The sequence below is a fragment of the Xenopus laevis genome, chromosome 6S, assembly GCF_017654675.1.
Source record: "Xenopus laevis strain J_2021 chromosome 6S, Xenopus_laevis_v10.1, whole genome shotgun sequence".
Classification (NCBI taxonomy): Eukaryota; Metazoa; Chordata; class Amphibia; order Anura; family Pipidae; genus Xenopus; species Xenopus laevis.
The window spans coordinates 94,307,418-94,331,960 of NC_054382.1; the positions used below are offsets into that span (position 1 = coordinate 94,307,418).

Below are 24,543 nucleotides of genomic sequence, written 5' to 3' on the forward strand. Positions count from 1 at the left end.
CATTCCTAATTTGCATATGCAAATTAGGATTCGGATTCGGTTCGGATGGGCAGAAGGATTCAGCCGAATCCTGCTGAAAAAGGCTGAATCCTGGCCTAATCCCGAACCAAATCCTGGATTTGGTGCATCCCTAATATATATATATATATATATATATATATATATATATATATAGAACCCCAACCACATTAAAACAGCATCAATCCCAGTCCTGCTGAGTCACATATACGTGAGTCTAATTACGCTGTGGTATCCAGGGAACTCCCACCACCCTGATCTTGGGGGGTAATTCCAGGGTTTTCAAAGCGGGTTGTGTCAATAGGTACAGTAGACTTGCACCAAACCAGTCAGAAGCAAATGCCAGGCACAGTTAGTGAAACAATATTTGAAAATGGGTAAAAATGCTAGCTGCAACTTGCTACTGCACACACATGCAATTGTGTTTGTTTTTGACCTGTTGATCACAATTGCAGTGGCGCAACTCACTTCACAACCACAATTGTGCTGGGATTATGCACTGTAGTTAAAAAACATTGATTTGAATGTGCACACTGCACTTGCATAAGTAAATGCAAGTACAAGACCAACTTTCCCTGTGTGCTCATACAAACAGCAAATTAACATCATCGGCATTAATCCCCGCAAAGAAGAAACTACTTTTAGCAAGTAAGATGGAACTTTTCTGCTTAGTCCATCCTGGGAATGTGGAAGATGAGCCGCTGATGGCTGCTTAGTCATGGGAAAAGGAGATGGAATCTTAGCATTTAGTGGTAGATTTACTGTATATTTATGAGGACTCAGCAGACACAGTTGTATATACGTGGCAAGTCAGACCAAAAGAAAATATACATGTTTAACAGCAGCAGAATCGGGTAACACATAACACATTTCAAATGCTTTGTCACATTTTACAATAAGAAATGCAGCATTGTTTTATCCTTTTTGGCCAGTATCTCTCTTTGGCACTAGGAAACTTTTATACACCACATTGTTACCACTGAAAAAGGACACGAAAAATCCATGAACCTTTGCTCAAGTAAATCCTACCTAACTTCTAGCTGACCCAGAGAAAAGGAAATCCCATCTGAACCTGTTTCCAATTTGTTTTAGAACGGAAAAAAATAAGTTCTGACTGCAGTCCGACTAGTTCCTGGATCTGCATGTAAAATTTACAGCGCTCGACAATTTTTCTAATTGAAATCTAAATGTAGGAATACTATTACAGTGGAACATATCCTTCTTATCCATGCAGTAAATTTTTTTTTTTCACCTTTCAACTTATGAGAGCCGAGAATCTGAGTAAACTTGCACTTGTCATAGTAACGCATTGAAAACAACAATGACATCATTGGATAAAGTATGATTTCACTCTTTGAAAATAGTTTTGTAATCCAAGAAATATATTTATACTGATATCATACAGCTCGTATAGTTTATGTAGTATCTAAAAACATGTCGAAACATACAATTGCACGGTACCCCTTCTCCCACTGCTATTAAATACACAATTCTACAGATTTTCCATTGTTCTCTACATGCTGGTCTAGTAAATACACAGTGCACCCCAATTTTTTTTATAATGACAGACAGTACAAAATACAGCTGCTGCTCCATTGCTCTGTTAGCTGTATTACACTATTATATTGCAAGCTACTGAAAAACTCATTAGAAGTCTATGGGGACATTGGAATTAAATTGGGAGATCTAATATTTATACTACATTATAAGGCATGAAAGCCCAATTATTTACTTTTCCCTGTCATTACAACTGAAAGGTCTGCTTTTATATATTTTATAGAATACGTGAGTATTATAATCAGTATTATAATAGAAAGCAGGACAAATCCAAGGCAGTAGCTATGACTGCAAAGTGCTTTTATTGGGGAAAGATGCTCCACAACATGTTTCGGGCGTTGGCCCTTTATCAAGTGTGACTGGCATGTTAGTGTCAAAAACACATTAATAAAAATAAATTTAAAAAACATAAAGAAGTGTCATTAAAAAATAATATTGAAGAATTTGTCACTTTCAAAAGTTTGATATTTTAAAAACAAGAGAAAACTTAGAACACACAAAAACTTAAAGGGATACTGTCATGGGGAAATTTTATTTTTTTTTTCAAAATGAATCGGTTAATAGTGCTGCTCCAGCAGAATTCTGCACTGAAATCCATTTCTCAAAAGAGCAAACAGATTTTTTTTATATTCAATTTTGAAATCTGACATGGGGCTAGACATATTGTCAATTTCCCAGCTGCCCCAAGTCATGTGCTGGAGCTCCATTACCCACCCATCCATGGATTAGAGGTGCAAACTGTGTTTTAGCCTTTGAATGATTGCATCTGTTGCAAGGGGCAGCACTGTGCTTAATGCCTGCCTGGCCCTAAATGACATGTACACTATGGAGAGAAGTCCTACCAGCCTACTGCCCCCTCTGGATGCATGGCTACATTCAGAATGAGACACATCTCTTACTACTCCATTCTAAGAGAGCAAAGTGTCTAGAGTTGAACCAGGGACCTTGTGTTCCTGTGCTGTCTGCATTACCGCTGCTCTATGTGAACGGACAGCTAAGGCCCTGGCACTTCTATGGCAATGCTTCGTAATTGCTGCTAAGCATGGCTTGTTTCACCTTTTGCCAATCTGGCCACAGGTGATTTGTGTAAGCAGTTAGACTGGGTATAAAACCCCCTACTCTGCTCTGAATCATTGCCCAGTATAGGTCTATTTCAGTAGTTCCTGGGTGGGAGCTGTTGTTGTTTAAGCCGTGTTTGACCTTGCCTTTCCTTGTTCCTGAATCTTGTCTGCCTGAACTTTGACTATTTCTTCGAATCCTGCTTTGTACCTCGATTTTGGTGTGTTTTGACCTGGCCTGTGACCCCGACTACTCTTCATCTCCTGAATCTGTGCTTCCTGCTCTTGTTAGACTCGGCCTGTCCCACAAGCTCTTGTTCTCCGTTCCTATATTACGTGTGGTTCCCTTGCCTGCCCAGAACTCTCTCTCTGGTTCTCTCACATTAAGACTTGGCAGCACCCTAGTAGTGGAGGGCTCCTTCTGAATCGAAAGGGGGCTGTTATAGGCAAAAGATTGAGCCGCGACCGGGACCTTGGGGATTGTTCTGGGTTTTGGGATACCAATCGTGACATTATGGCATTGATCTTGCCACCTCCTGAGTGTTTAAGGGAGGAAAAGGCAGGTGAAAAACAGGATAAAAAATTGGTTCAATATCAGAAATATCTCAATATGTGTCTGACATGGTTTTTGTAGTAGATTTTTCATGTCACAATCTCAAACTTTAATACATCGGTTGCATGTCCAGTTCACTTTTTCTTTTAATTTCTTATAAAGTGCCAGATTCTCAACTTCCAAAAATGTAACTCACAGGATTGTTTGTGACTCATTTTATATACATTCATTGTGTGAGAATGAAGAACATTCAGACAGAGGAGGAGGAATAACAGCAAGGACCATGTTTGTAAAGGATAACCATAACAGACTAGAAGTATATGTGTCTATAAAGTTTATTTTCTTCGTAGGCAAAAATAGTTACGAGAGAATTCTGCAGCAGAAGATTGCATTTTTAATAACATAGTGTTTAAAGACACAAGCAACCTCCCTGACCCTCAAAAACTACAATGCAAAGACCAGCATGTTTTTTAAAGAATTAGCAACATATTATTTTCATGCTTCACCGAGACAGCATCTGTAAATAATCAGGCAGAAGACATTTCATAGAAAAACACAGAGCAACCTCAAAGACTATTCATAGTCTGCTACATTTAAACAAGGCTTTAAACCCAAAGGGAAGCCAATATCAACACAATGCTTCCTGAGCGTAAAGGCCAGGAATTTCATTGCAACATGCGTAATAATGGCTCTCACATTTCTTTCTAGATTTTCCAAGGAAAATGAGGAACAGTCGGATTATGATAGAAAGATACCTTTATATGAAGAAGCTTGGGACAAAGGATTACTAGTGTAAAATGTAAAGTAAAATATTTATCCCTTTCAATAATAGGTTGTAGGGCATGATTTATAGACATTAGGGATCGTGGGGGACCAAGTCTGGCCCTTTCTTTTACATATCGATGATAACATATCTGATAACCTTAACCAATCACAAACTGTATCCATAATGTCCCTGTACAAGGGCCAGTGCATGATCAATTTGATCACTTGTTCAAAGGCCCATAATATGTGAATTGGCCGCTTAGGACAACATCATGAAGTCATAAATACATTTTAATGGTCTGAACTTGTTTAGATGTTTGGTTCTTTTAGTTTGCTTATATTCTGATAACTCTTGTGCAACCACAGTTGGCAGTATGTCAATGGAGCAAGGAATTCAATTGCAAAATGTTCTCCTCACAATGGCCAGATGTATTACATCCAAGAGTTAACCCACCAGCACACACTGGCCTCTCAGGAAACATTGGTCCGGTGCTCAGTAAAAGGGATCGGAAACCTTAAAAGTACAGCCAGCACAGAAGAAAAATACCAGCCCTTAGGACTCCTTGCAAGCGGGACAAGCTCTGCGTGTTTATTGCAAAGTAACGTTTCAGGGACACGTCTGACGACGTGTCGTGCCCCCAAACATTACTTTGCAATAAACATGCAGGGATTGTCCCCCTTGCATGGAGTCCTGAGTGCCGTACTTTTCTTCTGTGCCAGATGTATTACGTATCATTTATGTTCAATTAATTGCTTGTGGGTTATACAATATATTTGCATTTTTGGAACACTTCTAAAATTTATAGCTGAGTTGTCTTCCATGTGTACTGTTCATTTCAGTATTTACTGTTCTCATTTCAGTATTTACAGGTTGACCATTCTTTTTACACTTCAGATACATAACTATGAATACAGAGTTCTGAGTTCTGTTATATGAGTATGGTATGGATTATGTCTATGTTTCCTGCTTTTTGCATGTTCAGTAGAGATGTGCGGGCTGGCCCTATACACACGGGATCTGCACAGGGTCCCGTGTGTATTGCCTCCTTGTGCCTCATACTTTGCTCTGTATTAAAAGTGCAGGGAAAGCAGAGCATACATTGTTGTAAGTACCAGTATGAATGGTATTAACGTGCACAGAAACATCTCAATGACAATCTCATTTATTACGGGGACCTAGCAAACCCGAGCTGAACCTGGCACCCAAAATGAAGCACAGTGTTGGGCCTTTTCTGTAAGTGGCATGTGTCTTTGCTGGATTTTAAATGGAGTGGAGTAGTACTAAGTATAGGCATGGCTGATAAACCTTGGGCCCTTATTTGTCCTTCACTTGCTCCCCTATAAATGCCCTTTGTCTTTTTATGAAGGTTAGAGGCTTATAGACACAAGCTGGTAGGAATTAAGGGGTAGGTGTATAGTCTGTTTTAAGAGGTCTGCAATGAAAGGGAATATCTACTGTGTGATATCTATTATGTGACAATAAATTCCATATGTCTGCTGTTTTGTTGAGTTCTTTTAAGCATGCATGTGACGAGGTTACAAGGGAGTAAACAAGTTTAAAGGTTATTGGAGAAACCAACTAAATAGTTGGACAGAGATAAGGCTGGACAGAGGAGATGGAAGTATGGTGCCAAAGAGAAGCTAGTTTCAGTTTAAGCAAAGTCAGCAGTCAGGCAAATATTAATAGAATGGAGAAATCTCCTTTTGAAGTGGTTGACAGCAGGTCACAGGAGATAGTAATTAGTATAGTTTCAGCAGAAGTATTGGGCAGAAATCAGAAACAACTGAGCCAAGCAGGGACTCTGCAGAGTGAAATTGGCGCAATCAGTTTTAATAGCTTGTAAAAAAGACAGGGCAGGGTTTTCCCCTTCTTTGCCTTGTTCATAATGATAACAATTGAGGCTTAAGCGTCAATGTTGTTTTCAATGAGAAAGACACACTTTACTGGCCAGCAGAGAGCGCTGCAGAAACTGAGATACCCAAGTGCTGTCTCTGTTTTGTTCTTTTTATAACTTATTACATTATACCACTACCAGTTATACAAAGGGGCAAATTCACTAAGATTCGTAGTTGCGCCAGGCGTAACTTCGCCGCACTTCGTAGTTTCGCCAGCGCTCCGCAAATTCACTAAAATCCGAAGTTGCGCTCAGGGGTAGCATAAGGTTGCGAAGTTGTGCTAGCGTTGATTCGATAAGCGAAGCGAAGTTACGCTAGCGATGGTTAATTTGCATACGGCGCCAAATTCAAATTTCAATGGAGGAATACGTACAATCGCTACAAATGCCTGGGAAATCTTCAAAACATCAAATGAAAAAATTTTTTTGCCCTACAGATGTGCCCACTGTATAGTTAAGTTGCCATGAGTCAGGAAATGTAGGGGGGAAGGAGGGGAGCCCCAAAAAATTTATAGATCTTTTTCAGCCTATCACCCATAATATAGAAAAAACGCCAGCGTTTTTTGGGACTTAGAAAAAATTTGAACTTTTTTTGAAGCAATCCCAATCTACTCTATTGCGCTTCGCCTGGTCTGAGGTGGCGAAGGAAGTCTAGCGTAAAAGGTAGCATTCAGTACAATGCGCGCATTAGTGAATTTGCGTCGTTACGTCCGTTGCGAAAATTCGCCAGGCGTAAGGGTGCGAAGTAACACTAGCGAATTTACACCAGCGTACGTTAGTGAATTTGCGAAGTAACGAAAATGACCAACACTAGCGAATTGACGCTAGCGTTAGGCGCTTCGGCGCTTAGTGAATTTGCCCCAAAGCATTTACACTTTTTTTTTTCAGTGACTACTTGTCCAAACCTACAATAAGTGCCACCATAGCTGACTCAGGAATCAAGTCCGAGCCTTAAGATCATATAATCATGGCCTTCTCTTTGTTGTTTCAATATTGTTCTGTATTGTCTATAGGAAAATTACATTATGTGACCAAACATTGGATACTGCTAAGAAGTTAATCTTGTTTTTAAGAGTGATATCATGGCATGTGCAGTTCATTTGCCCCAGGTGTAAATTCACAGGAAGGATTTCAGTTTGGAAGGATGTGTATTTTGATATGATCAATTTGATAAGATGCATTTGGCTTTCTGCTGCTGTATGTGCTTCGATTAGGATGGACCCATTCATAAGATACAATGTGTCTGGCAATAGGGCAGCAGCAATTACAACTGTATATAATTTTTGTTATCTGTGTATTCGCACCCATTAAGGTTCTGATTAATGAATATTTTTAATATACATCGGTAGAACAGGTCAATGCTTTGGGCCCCTAAATTGAATTTGTTGCGGGTCACAGTAACATCTAGTTTTGCCACTGATTGATACAGAAACAGTTCTGCGTGTGGTTAATAAATAAAAAATTTTGGGTGAAGACTGCGCAGTTAACACGAAGTTTCTATGGGAAGAGCAGCACCAAAAATAGTGGATCGACACTTACACTTTCGGTAAAAATGAACAGCAAAAAAGGTGCGCTAATATCCTTATTGCGCCTTATACGTACACCTGAAAGGAAAAAGACTATATATGGAGTAGTACGTTCAGCACTTGTTAAAATTATCTCAGATGTTAGAACTACTCACAATATAGGTCATCAAGCAGAAGCGTATAGAATGCTTTCCAGTAGCAGGATATATATACGGTGTAAAGCTGTGCAGTAGTTCTAAAAGGAAAGAAGGCTACAGATGGTGAAGAATCGTCGGGAATCCAACACAGACCCTGCGGGTCCTAAAAACTTACCAAACGGCAGCAGAGTGAAGCGTTGTTAGCGTGTTTTCTTTAGACGCTGTTAAACACCGGTCTTTAGGTGAAGGAAGCCTCGCTGATGTGATCCACGTCCTCGATCGATACCGTATCCCTTTTTTTCTCTCACAGTTAGTCAGGTCGCCTCAGGTGCAGTATAAAGTTTAGATAAGTAATTCAAGGGGAGAATAATTCTATATCAAACTTTTATTTCAGTAATATACATGGCCCTGTATATTACTGAAATAAACTTTATACTGCACCGGAGGCGACCTGACTAACTGTGAGAGAAAAAAAGGGATACGGTATCGATCGAGGACGTGGATCACATCAGCGAGGCTTCCTTCACCTAAAGACCGGTGTTTAACAGCGTCTAAAGAAAACACGCTAACATCGAGCGGCTTCTTTGCGGTCCTTTCAACGCTTCACTCTGCTGCCGTTTGGTACGTTTTTAGGACCCGCAGGGTCTGTGTTGGATTCCCGACGATTCTTCACCATCTGTAGCCTTCTTTCCTTTTAGAACTACCGCACAGCTTTACACCGTATATATCCTGCTACTGGAAAGCATTCTATACGCTTCTGCTTGATGACCTATATTGTGAGTAGTTCTAACATCTGAGATAATTTTAACAAGTGCTGAACGTACTACTCCATATATAGTCTTTTTCCTTTCAGGTGTACGTATAAGGCGCAATAAGGATATTAGCGCACCTTTTTTGCTGCGTGTGGTTAGCTTCAGTCATTCAAGTAGAATTACTTTACAAGAAAGTGTAGTAGTTTTCCTTGGCCTGAAATATAAAACAGAGCTGTTTCATGCAAAACATAACTGAAATATTATATAGCTGTTAACTGAAATGTATAATTTGATAGGCCGTTGATCTGGGGTCTGCAACATGGGAGGGCTGGATTGAGAAATATACTGGAAGGGTGGCCGATTCTCTTCTGAGCTCTAAAATAAATACAATGTGTTACATGACAGAGCTAAAGATTAAGCTTCTTTCTACACATTAGTTCACATCCCCTATTTTAAAGGGATACTGTCATGGGGAAAAAAAAAAATTTCAAAACGCATCAGTTAATAGTGCTGCTCCAGCAGAATTCTGCACTGAAATCCATTTCTCAAAAGAGCAAACTGGTTTTTTTACATTCAATTTTGAAATCTGACATGGGGCTAGACATATTGTCAATTTCCCAGCTGCCACAACTCATGTGACCTGTGTCTGCACTTAAGGAGAGAAATGCTTTCTGGCAGGCTGCTGTTTTTCCTTCTCAATGTAACTGAATGTGTCTCAGTGGGACATGGGTTTTTACTATTGAGTGTTGTTCTTAGATCTACCAGGCAGCTGTTATCTTTTGTTAGGGAGCTGCTATCTGGTTACCTTCCCATTGTTCTTTTGTTTGGCTGCTGGGGGGAAAAGGGAGGGGGGTGTATCACTCTAAGGCTAGGGCCACACGGGAAGATTCAGGGAGATTGGTCGCCTGGCGACTAATCGCCGCGTCTTTGAGGCGATTAATCTCCCTGAATGGCTTGCTGGTATGAGGCAATTTCGAGCGACTTTGAAAAACGTATCGCCGTGTGTGAATAGGCGCAGGCAACTTTAGCGCTAGCGGGTGCGAGATACCAGCAAGCCATTCAGGGAAATTAGTCGCCAGGCGACTAATCTCCCTGAAATCTTCCCGTTTGGCCTAGCCCTAACTTGCAGTACAGCAGTAAAGAGTGATTGAAGTTTATCAGAGCACAAGTCACATGACTTGGGGCAGCTGGGAAATTGACAATATGTCTAGCCCCATGTCAGATTTCAAAATTGAATATAAAAAAAGTTTGCTCTTTTGAGAAATGGAGTTCAGTGCAGAATTCTGCTGGAGCAGCACTATTAACTGATTCATTTTGGGGAAAAAAATTTTTCTCATGACTGTATCCCTTTAAGGGAATTTCAGCTTCGCACCTGGAAGAATTAAGCTTATTTAATTTGTTTGCTAAAACATGCCTTAATATATCTGTATACAAGAGAAATTCCATGAACTTCCATGCTGACTTTTAATCACATATTACTCATCACTTCAATGGCACTGGCTAGTTGCTTGTGATGCTTGGGGGTTTTTAGATTTACAGCTCAAGGGCTTTTTATTTTATTTCTACCTATTATCTAATGGTGCTGTGCATATCTACCCTGCAACATACTGTACTTCCATGGTTCATTTTGTGCTCTGCCTTTCGGTTTACTGAAAATTCCTAATCTCCATGTGTATTACTTTATTCAGCAATGGTTTGTGGTTAAAGGGTGTATGTGGCTTATATAGTTTATAGGAGATTAATTTTAAACAGAGGAGCTGTCAATCTTAAAGAGGTTGTTCGCCTTTAAATTAACTTTTTGTATGATGTAGAGTGGGATAATCTGATACAATTTGCAATTGGTTTTCATTTTTTATTATTTCTGGTTTCTGAGTTATTTGGCTTTTTATTCAGCAGCTCTCCAGATTGCTTTTTTCAGCAATCTGGTTGCTAAGGTCCAAATTACCTTAGCAACCATGCATTGGTTTGAATAAGAGACTGGAATACTAATAGCAGATGGCCTGAATAAAAAGATGAGTTATAAAAAGTAGCAATAACAATAGATTTGTAGCCTTACAGAGCATTTGTTTTTAGATGGAGTTGGTGAAAATCTGGAAAGAATCAGAAGAAAAAGGCAAATTATTTAAAAACAATAAAAAATAAATATTGAAGACCAATTGAAAAGTTGCTTAGAATTGCGTATGTAACATTAAGAAGTATTAACAGCAGACTTTTTACTATGAAAACGTCTTCAAAGGTCTCCACCGAAAATTGTCTTTTGCCCAAGGAAAGAAAAAGTATTTCTGAGCAACTTTCCAATATACCCTAATAAACAGTGATTTTGAAGTTATTTGTAAACGTAATTGCTATTGAAAGCCGTGTTTCTATTCTCTGCACGACCTGCCTCTGAATCATGAAACATTTTAGCAGAAAACAGCTGATTAACAGAGAAAAGTGACCTGTTACTTAGTTAAATCAGAGAACAGAAAGGGATAAACAAATGCTGCTTTTTAAAAGCAAATATAAAAGCAAATACGTATATAAAGAATTTTAAAAATGTGATATTTTGAAATAAATGTGTATGGAAAAGTTGTTTAGAATTACATTTAAATGGGTGGTTCACCTTTAGATTAAATCTAAGTATGCTATAGGATGGCTAATCCTAAGAAATCTTTCAGTTGACCTTCATTTTTTTATTTATTATAGGTTTTGAATTATTTACCTTCTTTTTCTTACTCATTCCAGCTTTCGAATGGAGGTCACTGACCCCTTCTAAAAAACAAAGGCTATAAATGTATTTTATCACTCATCTTTCTATCCAGGCCTTCTCCTATTCATATTCCAGTCTCTTATTAAAGTCAATGTATGGTTGCTAGATTTAGAATTAGTGTTACTTTTTATTACTTCCATTCAGGGCCTCTCCTATTCATATAAATACATCGTTAGTAGGATAATTTGGACCCTAGCAACCATCTTGCTAAAACTCAATAACCTAGTCAGGAATATATGTAAATTGTAAACAAATCTTTATTTAAAAATGTATTTTTAAGTGCTACAAATAACAGTTTTTCTAATTAGAATAAAAAGCAAAACTCACTTCTATTACTCTATTAGTCTCGCATTGCATTAACATTAATTTTGCCCCTTTAAATCTGAAGTGACTTACTTGAGATTACTTTACCACATGCTGCATGTGCATATTTCCCCTTGAAAGGGGACATTTTATGTTAAAAAGTTGTGTTTCTGGTTCCTTTATTGGAAATTTCTGCAAAAACCTTACTAGTCCTGCCCATCAGTTCCACTTCCTATTGCCTCCTTTCCCAAGTTCTGCAGAGTGCACTGTAGGATGGGAACCAATCAGCAGCTAGGTTGACCTGATAGGGAACTGAAGCCTGTCTTTGCTGATGTGATTGCAGAACTGGGATTGGCTGTCCCTCTCCTACTGTGCTTCTGTCAGGGATGTTAGGACAAGCCCATCTCTCATTTGAAACCCGGACAGGGACCATATCATATCTGTAGGGGGCTCCAATAAAGTAGCCTTTTTTAAAGACAATGTTCATTTTTGGCCTAAAGTAAAACCAGCACCATATCATATACTTCATTGTCTACAAAATTAGGGGTTTCTTTAAGATTCGGTCCACCCCTGGTTATAATGTCCCTCACAAGAAGCCAACATGGACAAAGGAGTAAATAGAATTCTTCAGGTTTAGCAGAGCAACTTTACTTTTGCCCATATCCTTTCTGGAGAGATAATAATAGCAATATAGATATTCCCAAAAACCTAGTACATCCAGGCAGGAAAATAAGATAAATTTGAGGTTTTATAACTTTAAATTTGTACATACTTGCTTGTTGCTTGGTGCAGAGTCCAGCAGCCGCACACCCCATCATTTATCATATGCTCTGCATCTTCAGAAAATGCAAGAAGACTTATTACTGTGTTTGTGCAAATGTGCCTTGTGCAACATTTGGATTGCTCAACAGTGCAGGAAAAGTAAGGGTATAGCATCTTTTTCAGCTAAGATTTTGTGAGAAATTCATCATAATTGACATGTTGTCTCTTGCGCATCTTGGCTTAGAAGAAGCAAATTGATTGGCTTCACACAGGCCAATAGTCATCATACACACCATAAAGGTACAGGTGCTGCACCTCTCCAGAACATGCAAGGCGTGTGCATAACAATGTTTCCTATGACGTATAGCATTTGAAGTGTATGTAAAATTAAACGTAAGGGATCAAGTAAACCCAGAGGGAACCGTGTCATTACGAAAACAAATGTGAGTGTCATAGATGTGTCCCCAAGTGTACCGCCTGTTACATATGTTTACAATGTGGGTACTTGCTGAATAATTCTAAATGAAAGCCAGCTTAATTCCTGAGATCAAATTGTTGGCAGGTATGTGAAACATGTAGTGTGCCGAAGGTCACCCTAGTCCTGTAAATTGCGTAGCTATGGATTCCACAGCAGGATATAAACATGTGCTTCTAGTTCCCATAATGAGTCAGAGGCTGCTATAAAGCCCATGATGAAAAGCAGATGTTATCATTATTATTTTGTGAACGGAAAGCAGGGCAGGTTTTTTCTTTCCTCTAATACACTTGATAAAAGATATTTGATACCTAGAACTTAACCTGGCCTTCAGCAATATGTATATGAGAGATGGAGACTATGGACACTAGTGATAATCTTTATAGCATTGTATAAACTAGTCAAAGGGAAAATAAACCTTATATAGGTTTCTAATCACTTCAGGGGTAATTTATCAAATTCAGCGCTGCGTGCAAAGTGCAAATAATGGGCACAACCCTTTTTTCTGCACTTTGCACACTGCCCTACGGGTGGGGGAAATAAGGCTACTTTCACTCAGACACACAAGCTTGTGATAGGCCCAAACAGAGCCCTATGGCAAATGGTAAGCACAGAGCTCCTTGTGCACAGCAACACCCCACATGTAGGTGTTTTTAGACTGAGCACTAAGGGGCATTCTTTAATTTCTATAAAATATATTGTAGAACATACAGTATTCCAACTCTCTTCTAGAACAGACAGCATTCCTTCAGTAATCTGTGTATTTCTGTCTACCCACGTGGACTATGATACTTCTGCAACAAAACCTCATTTATCCAAAGGTTTTAATGACACAGTGACCTCTAAGGTCAGTGAAGAAAAATTAAAGCCAGTCATCCATTCTACAACTCTCTGACTAGAGAGTAAGTACCCTTTGTTTTACTAACCAAGAGAAAGCTGTATAAACATGTTATTCCCTAAATCCATCATTTGTCACTATAATGACCCCTTAAGTACTTTCTTTAGTGGTTGACTGCTGATGCTTTTCTCTCCCAAGGTGTGGAGAGATGCTGAGTCCATACAGTGAGTGCAGATGGAAAGTTAGGTATACAGTGCAGTGCCACATTATTTAATGTTTTTAAATAAAAGTCGAAGAGTGATTAAAAATTTTACATTTTTATCTTTGTAAGTTGCAGTTAACTGTCAAAGGAAATCATTGCCAGCACACAAAGGAGTTGTATGTTTGTAAAATATATAAATAATTTTTAGTAGAGGTATCGGACCCATTATCCAGAATGCAGAATCCATAATTTGGCTCTTGATACATTAAGTCTACGAAAAAATTTGTTTTGCGACCAATATTGATTCATGTAACTTGGTTTTTAAAAAGTCTTTCTATCTTTATTTGGATAAAATGGAGACAACCTTTCTGTAATTCGGAACTTTCTGGATATTGGATCCCATACCTGTACCACACATTGGCCAAAATACGTTCTGTTCCAAAGTACGGGCCTGTTCCAAAGTCCCTTATTGAATATGGGTCCTAAACTTTCTATTGGTGCACTAAATTGCATTACAGTTATTAGCTGCCCAGCAGACTACAGGAGTAAGTAAGATGATGTTGCATTTACCCTTTAGGGTGGTGTCACACGTGAAGATTCGGGGAGATTAGTTGCCCAGCAACTCGTGAGGCAACTTCTGGCAACTTCGGAAAACTGAAGTGATACTTATGCCATCTCACTGGTGATTCGTATTCTTGCTGGCAGGAAGGCATTTTGGGGAGATTAGTCGCCCGCAGTAGACAAGATTTGTCGCTAATCTCCCCGAATTCTCCTTACACAGGAGAAAGGAAGGGGAGTTTTTAATCCCCTGGGAAGCTCTTTAAGGTAAACCTGTGAATAGATCCTTTTTCTAAAGGGTGAAGTTCAACTAGAAAAATATTAAGCTTCAATTTGTACACATCAGTATGAAATAAATCGCCAGCTCTTGGTCTAACCCACGCTGTAGCATTGACCAGCTGCCAGAATCACCCGTATGTGCAAATCTTCAGTCAACCCAAAGCCGGGCCAGGCCGACCAGGCGCCCTAGGCAACCTGGCCGGTCCCAGCGCAGCCTGGGCACACTCACATTCATGGAAGCGCCACTCAATGGGGAAAAGCGCAGGAAGAGAGGGGAGGTGCCTGGCACCCCCTCCCCCCAGCTTTGCGCCCTAGGCACGTGCAGCGCTGATCCGTGTCTTTATGCCACCTGAGGTGGCCTTCCGTTGCCGCCCCGACCCCTCCTCACGGCGCTCACATTTTCGGCGCAGGAGGGGGTCGGGGCGCTGCACGACGCTAGTGCAGAGAGCACAATTGCGCTCTCTGCACTAGAAGAGACGAATTTCCGGGTTGAAAACCGGAAATTCGGCTCTTAGTTACCAGGAGCGGCATTTTTGCCGCCCCTGGTAACCAGGGGGGCGCTGCTGCCTGAGGCGAGTGTCTCAACTCGCCTCATTGGTGGAGCGCCCCTGGGCACGTGCCTACACTGCCTTTCCCTAGATCAGGCCCTGTTAAAAACCATGTACAGCTATTATCTCCATAATCCATAGCCTATAAATCCTGTTGGAATTTGGGTGGTGGGAACTTGACCATGGAGACTTGCTGCGGAATAATATTTCAATTGCTTTGATTTTTATTATTGGATTGGAATGTACTTATTACTTATACATTCTGCATTTTTCTTGAAAACTTGTTTTTGGCCATAAACATTTTTGAGGGCTCTATTTTCATTTTTACACTGTGGAATTATGGATCCCATTTTTGTGAAAAAGCATGTTGGTTTGCACGAGGAACAGGTGACAACTAAACATATGCATAACATAACTATAAGAATGAGTTACAGATTAAATGTATCCAAATAAAGTCATCTTCGGAGTGACTCTGAATTAATAGGGACTTCTATTCTCTTCCTCTGCTGCAATTCATTAATTTGCTTAGCTGGGTCATTGCAGTCTCACCATTTACTTGAGGCCAAATTCTGTGCCAGCTGTGCTCATGACCCCTGTGTTTGTTGGTTGGATAACCTCATATCAGCCAATATTTGGGCACATTAAACATCAGAGGTGGAAGGATTTGTAAGAGAGTTCTTAAGAAATAGTCAGAAAGATGTCTATGTGGGAATTTTACCCAGGGCTATGAATCCATACGTATCATACTTTATATCAGAATTATGATAGACTAATTATGACACTGATTTATCCCCTGATTTGTGTGTTTGTAAGCAGCGGTGCAGCAGACAAGGTACATCCCACCTATGTTTCCAGCCAGCAGCATATTTCTGTATATTGTAGTAAGTTGTACTTTTTGCATGGCTCACATAGCTGCACTGATATCCTTCATTAGATTTTAGGATTCATTTACGGTTTGTTTGTGTAATTCCGTTCAATTCCTCTGTCTTGCTAACGGCTGTTGGGTTTGCTTTCTTGGGTAGCTTCATACAAAGACCCTAAGATCAAGAAAAGGACTGCTTTTTACTCTCCATGTATCATAGATGAACTATTGCTTAGAATAACCTGTCAGCTGGTCTAGGTTTTTTTTATTTAATGGTGTTTAAAATAAAAGTGCACATCTGCTGCAATACTAATGTGGGCTAAGAGGTGGCAGGGTATACTTGTTCTATTCTGTTACACCCAACAGGTAATTTCTTTATGTGGCCTTTGAGTGAATAGTGTGTGACAGTGATGTGTGTATGCAATTTAGCATATCAGTAATTTTTACAGGATGAATGCAGTGGAGTGCACTTAGGGTAATAGCAGATTAGTAGAGACCTAGTGAATATGTTACATAGTCAGTTTTACCAACCCAACCTGCCTACTTTCTGTTACTGGGAGCTGCTGGGCCTAACCAGCCTATTATCGTGCTGGGTCTGTTTTTGGTTCTATGTAAATGATGATGATCTTTTATGGGTCTTTCTCAAGACATGCAAGGCTGCTTTGAAAATGCAGTACCTACCTAAATCACTTGGGTTTTCTGTTGCTGCATACATGGAGTGGATTTTAGCCAAAAAATGCACAAATGCGTGTTTTATGCTCAAGATCCACCCTATGTGCACAGCAGAATTTGACTAGACACTTGGTAAAAACCGGGGCCTGGCTTTTCATGGGACACCCCAGTCCAACACTGACAGTCAGCTGTTACCTCTTACAGCACTGAGAAGTACGGATGTTTTTATCCACTAAATATTTCTTGTGGTGAAGAAAAATGCCATGTATAAGACAAGCAGGTTATTGGTCTAGGAAAAGCTAAGGACTCTTTGCACCTTGCACTGTATATGGCAGAAGTCTTTGTACAATATATATATATATGCCTGCCTTCCAATGAGATCCACAGTGTGACTAACACATGTGAGGGTCACTGCTGCTGGGAAATTTGCATCTTCAGTGCAGCTACTGGAAGTGGAGATCTGGAGCCCTGTTGTCTCTTAAAGGAGAAGAAACTAGCTAAAGAAGTAGCTAGAAATGTTGTACATTATGTGTTGGGCTGTTGTACCAGCCCAAGGCAATCACAGCCCTTTAGCAGTACATATCTGTGTCTCCAAAGATGCCCCAGTAGCTCCCCATCTTCTTTTCTGCTGATTCACTGCACATGCTCTGTGCTGCTGTCACTTACTGAGCTTAGGGACCACTCACAATATACAGTACACATAGAATATAAATGTCACAATATAAGGCTGATTAATAATTACTACATGGCAACTCAGGAACCAGTGCAACTAGCATCAGAATTTAGCATCAGCTTATATTACAGGCCAACCTCATTTTCTGCTTGATAATTTGCAACAGCCCAAAAACTTAAACAGCTGCTCAGAGCCCACTGAGCATGTGAGTGTTGCAGACACTTTCCAAGATGGCGGCCCCCTGTGACAAGTTTGAAGTCCTGGATCATTTCTGCTATTGACAAGCTGAAACTTTAGGCTGGTGCAATAAGTTTAGTTTATAATATATGGCATGTTTAGCCATATTCATTTTTAGGGTTTAGTTCTCCTTTAAACTATGCTAATACATGAAATTTTACTTTTTCTCAACTTTGTAATCCCTCCTTACCCTCCAGCATCATTTTCTGCCAAAAATCATAGGCAGGTAACTAAATTAGGAAAACCTAAGACTTCAACATATGTAGGACCACCAAATTAGCATCTTGGGCAGTTACAGTGCCTGCAGATAGACTAGGGAAAAGAACAATGGGTATGTAGGCAAGTCAGAGTCTGCAAGCAGATTTAGACACATCGACTGTGTATAAAATCTGAGACAGTAGAAAATCAGCACCAAAAATACAGAGCTGTCAGAGCAAAGTAAAAGAGCTGTTGTGATAAATGTGGTATAACAGCCATGGCAACATATAACAATGACTTGGCTCACCTAGAATGCTCTTGTGCACAATATAAAAACCAGAGATGACATAATGCCTGGGCTTCAGTTTTATCTTTCACAACATTTAAAACTTATGCCTGATTGTTGTTACAAGAAGCAGCCGGCCATGACTTTAAACATGTTCTTTTTTAATTCCTTTTTAATACAGACCAGAATTTCTAAAAAAAAACAAAAAACTGCAATGCCCACTCCCCTTGTGATTCTGAGGCCTGAGCAGAATCTACTTTTAGGTGTTTCATGACTTTTATAATAGAAAGGCAGGTGCAGGAGATTTTATTTTTGTTTGTTGTTTTAACAATGACTGCATTCTAGGTCATGCATTCTATACATGGGAATATGTATAGGAATAATATTTACAGATGCCTTTGAGCCTCATTAGGGTGAGACCTGATCACTGACATTGAGGCACAGCTGAGAAAAAGTTTGAGGTCATGGGTATGGGATCTGTTATCCAGAATGCACGGGACCTGGGGTTTTCCGAATAACGGATCTTTCCATAATTTGGATCTTCATGCCTGAAGTCTACTAGACAATCATATAAACTTTAAAGGGATCCTGTCATCAGAAAACATGATTTTTTCAAAACGCATCAGTTAATAGTGCTGCTCCAGAAGAATTCTGCACTGAAATCCATTTCTCAAAAGAACAAACAGATTTTTTTATATTCAATTTTGAAATCTGACATGGGGCTAGACATTTTGTCAATTTCCCAGCTGCCCCTGGTCATGTGACTTGTGCCTGCACTTTAGGAGAGAAATGCTTTCTGGCAGGCTGCTGTTTTTCCTTCTCAATGTAACTGAATGTGTCTCAGTGGGACATGGGTTTTTACTATTGAGTGTTGTTCTTAGATCTACCAGGCCGCTGTTATCTTGTGTTAGGGAGCTGCTATCTGGTTACCTTCCCATTTTTATTTTGTTTGGCTGCTGGGGGGGAAAAGGGAGGGGGTGATATCACTCCAACTTGCAGTATAGCAGTAAAGAGTGATTGAAGTTTATCAGAGCACAAGTCACATGATTTGGGGCAGCTGGGAAATTGACAAAATGTCTAGCCCCATGTCAGATTTCAAAACTGAATATAAAAAAACTGTTTGCGCTTTTGAGAAATGGATTTCAGTGCAGAATTCTGCTGGAGCAGCACTATTAACTGATTCATTTTGAAAAAAAAATTTTTCCCCATGACAGTATCCCTTTAATCAAACCCAATAGGCTGGTTTTCCAATAAGGATTAATTAAATCTTGGTGAGATCAAGTACAAGGTAATGTTTTATTATTACAGAGAAAAGGGAAATCATTTTGATAAAATGTGGATTGTTTGGATAAAATGGAATCTATGGGAGACAGCCATCCAGTAATTCAGAGCTTTCTGGATAACAGGTTTTCGGATAATGGATCCCATACCTGTACAGTAATCTGGAGATACAGTTTTTGCCCCAAGGAGTAAAAAAGAATAACATATTTGTATTTTGCATTTCAGGTATACAGGAAGGATCACAATGTACGAAATGTAAAAATAACTGGGCACTGAAGTTTTCTATCATATTGCTGTATGTTCTGTGTGCGCTGCTAACGATCACCGTCTCTATACTGGGATACAAAGGTAGGTGCTCTTATTCTTCATCTGTGCTCTTTACTGGAATACATATTTCCACCTTTGTATTGGGTACATTGTAAATTATGAGAGAAGTGCATAAACAATATTTGTAAGAATTATTTTGCAGAACTGAAACAAACAACTTTTCTGTTCCAGGAAAGCAATTAGATAGTTTATTGTGAGCAAGGAACACTTCTGTCCTTAGAACTACAGAAAGCAACCAATTCAGATTGTGATTTTCCCATTGATTTAAATTGAGTTTTCATGAGAAGCCTCATGACATTTTTGCATGATCCATGATCCATGATCCATATCCAGCTGTTATTTTTGGGTTCTATATCAATTTATTTTCATTCAGTCTGTTTATCTCCAACTCCAAAGGCCCCTAAACTATAAAATGTATTTTAATATACATTTTTAATATACTTCCATTAACCTCTGTCAGTGTAAAGTCTCAGGCCTCATAAGTTGTCAGAAAATGCTGAGAAGCACTACATACAGCTATTACTAGTGATGTGATTGGTACATGTGCCACTGATTGCTCTGCTCCCCACAAAGTAGTTGTGCCCGGCTACTCCAGGTAAAGGGGTTTGCTACAATAAGCATGGAGGTTATTCTGATTATTATCATTGTAATGTAAAAGGAGTGACTGAGCTTAGACTTTTATAACAGCATGGTGGCACTGGGGTCCCTGGGAACAATCTCCATGGAGTTTGTTAGGTCTGACCACCATTGAGTAACCAGCTGGTAGGAGCCTATAGAGTAACCCTGAAAACTCTCTTGACTGACTGAGAAATTAGCAGGATCGAAATGAAACAAAGAACAAGGAACACAGATATAAGTGCAGAAATGGTCCAAATACAGGCCTGTGGTTAGGTAAACGGTAAACAAAGGCAGAGTCCGGAACGTGCTGAATGATCAGGCCTGGCCACGAGACCAGGGGCAGGCTGAATGCAAAGAATAATCTGAGAGACATGCCGAGGACCAGGAGATTCAACAGGCAAAGGGAACAAGAGTGGGAACAAGGGAATAGAGCAGAGAATCAGGCAGGACACAGTCACGAACAGGGAACCAGGCAAAGACTCAGGAAACACAGGCAGGAATCAGGCAAGGGAATCACAGGAATCACAAGCGAGATCAGGCTTATGAGCATTGATGATCAAGCAACTGTGAATAGCAAGGAACAGGCTTATATAGGTCCTTAATCATTGGCACATGTTGATAACAAAGTGAAGAGAGTAACAGGTAGAGACGCTGGATGGATCTCTGAGTATTGATGAGCTCCAGCTCTAAAAGCCCCCAGTGGCTCACAAGAGAACTATAGGAGCTTGTAAGTAAACAGTTCAGTGTTTGATTCCCGGTAGTTCCTGACAGCCGTGTGTATGTTGTTCACATGCTTGTGCAGGTTTCCACCAGGTACTCTGGTTTCTTCCCACCCTCTAAAAGCATAAAGGCCTGTTAACTGGTTCCTGATAAAAATGACCCTACAGTGTGGTTGGTAGGAACCTTATATTGTAAATTTCACTGTGGCAGGGAGTGATTTTAATGTTGAACGCTCCCTGTAAAGTATCAACTAATATTTAATGCCTACATATATAAATAGTGTTGCCACCATTTTGGCATAAACTTACCAGCCAGCAGTGGGGGCGGCAACAAAAGAGGTGGGCTGTGACATAGGAGGGGTGGCCCAGTGACAAAAATGTGGGCAAAGTCATGACATCACTGGCAACACTGGAGTATTGGGAAAGGAGAAAAAGAAGAGAATGGGTGAGTTTGGTACGGTTTGTATGTTTCTCCCAAGATAAGGACTTTGATTGGAGTGCAAAGAAAATCGCCATCTAAATGAATGGATTAGCTGATCAGTCTGCCTGGGAGACCATTTTTTAAGCGATTTGGACAGATTTGTTACCTAAGCTCACAATCCTTACAAAGTAATGAGAAAGTAATTTCAAATCTCCCATGAAGTGGACAAGAACTGGTGAAAATATAAAGTTCTCATTAAAAAAAATCTGCTTTTTAATATGAACAACATTTAAACTTTTAATATGATTTATAACATGATTTAATAAAATGCCATGATAATCTTAGTTCATTCATTCAAACTGAACATTTCCAAATGTTTAATCACAGACTGTTTAACCATACAAAAAATATTCCAGAGTGTAAAAAAAAACATAATGTGTAATCAAACTAAGTAAAAAAAAAATGGTCAGATGAACCTTAAACATTTTGAAATCCTGCCTATAAGGAAATAGGACACTGGTCAAAACCAGAACCAACACATGGTTTGAAGCAAGGAAATAAACTCATTGCTCTATTTTTATATAAATGTTGTCTATGTTCCTGGCCAGACTAGTACAGACCAATTCAGTTTGCTTTATGACTCACTGCGTAAATGTCTCTGGTTATTCTTAGTTTTATGTCCATATCCTACCCAGCTATTTGGAGTCTCACCTGCATCTAGCCAGGATCACTGGGAAAGCATTCATATTATATCAGTAGTTATCTAACAATGAGCTAGGACTTCTCCTGCTAGAATTGTCTTCAGGGTTTACCTAGAGCATTCCTACATATATATTACCCAAACCACAGTGGAGCAAATCCTTATCTTATGAAACAACAGCTTCCAAGGAAGCTTGGAAGCTTGTCCATTGGAATATTCCCATGTTAGACGTAGGGCTGGGAGAGCTGGGGAAAAACGAAAGTGCGCATACGCACTCGTATTTTTTTCGCCACAGTCGAATTTAAGCCACAGTACAGTGTGAAGACAGTGAAACATGGTGGCACATGCATCATGATAGGGGGAAGTTTCTCATACTATGTTGTTGGGCCTATTTATCACCTACCACAGATCAGTTCCAAACTAACCAGTAAACGAGCAACATTTTGGTTCCAGACCAACAAGAATGACAATATGGAGTGACCTGAATCTTAACCAGTGGCAAACTACCGGAGGAGCAGGGGGTGCTATTGGGCCAGGGCCCGCACCCCCTCAGGGCACCCCGCCAGCTCACACACCACTGATTCCAATAGGAAAATCACGTATGAAAGGGGGTGGGGGGGCCTGGCTGCACGCCCCGCCCCCCTCCAGTTACGTTACTGACCTTAACATCAAAAATGCTGTTTCTGAGGCAAAACCAAGAAATGCAGAAGAATTGTGGAATGTAACAGGTGCCAGAAGTTGGTGGACTCCATGCAACACAGATGTGCAGCAGTTCTCAGAAACACTGATTATACAACTAAATATTAGTTCAGTGATTCAAAGGAACGCAAAATCTTAAAACATGTTTCAGTTTATATAGTGAATGTTTGAGTTCATAAAGAAGAATGCAGACACTACTATTTTATTGAACAGCCTAATATCCCCTTTTCTTAAAGTTCTGTAAAAAAAAGAACACAAATTTGATACATTTTTCATGTTTTCATTTGGAATAAAATGTGCAGTGTTCCCAATGCACAATGGATTCTACATCAGCCCAGAAATACTTTTGAATTGTTTCTATGGGTTGTTCCAGAGCATATAAGATGTTGAATAAATTCTGATTCATATTGTAACATTAATTTATTTGCAGAACTGCAGGAATAAACGTCCAACCATAGGAATCCTGACATTGTCAGTCATGCAGCTTCCCTTTTGTAATATTCAATAAATCTTGTTGTAAACATACTTACCGTCACTTTAATCCAGATGTCAATGTGAAACACAATCTCACATGGGAAGTTTTCTAATGTCTGCCTTTCTGCATTCTGGATAACAGATTTCTTAATAAATAATTCTTAAACATAAAAATGGAATTGCAAAAATTTGCTTTATGTTATATCACAGCAAATAATTCTAAAAACATAGAATAATATGCACTTCTTCTTGATCTTTCAGTTGTAGAAAGGATGGATGGGGTGACGGATGACATGGAAATGTCACACAGGGGCTACTCAAAGCAACTTTCTGATGTGGAAGTGAATCTGAAGAAATTAGGTAAATATTGAGCAAGCAAGATAAAAGTACATATGTGTGCCTTATTTCTTTATCCCCCTATTGATTCCACTAATCTGTATGTGTTAATAACAGTAATAAAAATAATTTACTTTCCTCTGGGGAACCACAGTATTTACCCTCTGAATTCCACAACTTTGTTTTCTTTCGATGATTATTTTGTGCTCTGCCCAACTGAAAACGTGCAGGCCAAATTTGACCCTCCAAGAGATCTGTATGGAGCTCAGACTGCTGAAGAGCACCCGTGACCCTTTTGGAGAATATCATCATTTTATTAGAATATAGCAAGAACATGTAGAATAATTGGACATTTTCCTGCTACACAATGTTGTACATGCCACTATTATACCTGGTCAGGCTAATTAACCTTGTACTTCCCACTTCTAAATGTGATGCCTCCTATTCCCACATCCAATGCCTTCTGTTCATGGGTGATTCTAAGCCTCTTGCTGCTTGAGGTGGCTTCTGCGATGCTGCCGCCCCTCCCTCCTCGCCACCCAGAACTTACTTGTTTGTGAAGGAGGGGGTCCAGACGAATTTCTTCCAAGTAGGCAGAAAAGTCACCTGCCTAGGGCTCAATGATAATGGAGCACTGGGCAGGCACTTGTTAAAGGGTCTTCTGCCTATCCCTAGTCAATGTTCTCTCTCCCCTCTGCTTCTCTGCTCTCCCCTCCACCACTCACCCTTGTGTCACCACAGCTCCGTGTGACGTCATCGCACATGCATTTCCACACAGGGGTGGGGGGATCGAGGTGACCTGGCCCTGCTGTAATATAAGCAAAGAAATAGCAGACTTTAAGGGGGTGATTTATCAAGGTTTAAAATAGGATTTTTGCAACTATTCAAATTTTCTTGCACAAAAAACTTCACAAATTCGAATTCGATTTTCAAAAACTTGAATGTTTAGTATTTATTAATGTGACAAGCTGGCTGCCTGTACACAGAATTTTTGGGGGAAATTAGCTATGGCTATAGCTAAAGGATCAGGAGCATAGAGAAAGGGACACAGCATCTTCATGCAAA

At 39.7% G+C, this 24,543-nt stretch overlaps 1 protein-coding gene across 2 annotated transcripts in view; it reads left to right on the forward strand.

Annotated features, from left to right (window-relative positions):
* Positions 1 to 24,543, forward strand: part of colec12.S (collectin subfamily member 12 S homeolog) — a 79,703-nt gene that overhangs the window by 34,628 nt on the left and 20,532 nt on the right. For both annotated transcript variants that reach the window (XM_018223652.2, XM_018223651.2), the window contains exons 3-4: positions 19,410 to 19,532; positions 23,404 to 23,502. In XM_018223652.2, the coding sequence (XP_018079141.1) occupies positions 19,410 to 19,532; positions 23,404 to 23,502 (222 nt within the window). The remainder of the gene's footprint in view (positions 1 to 19,409; positions 19,533 to 23,403; positions 23,503 to 24,543) is intronic.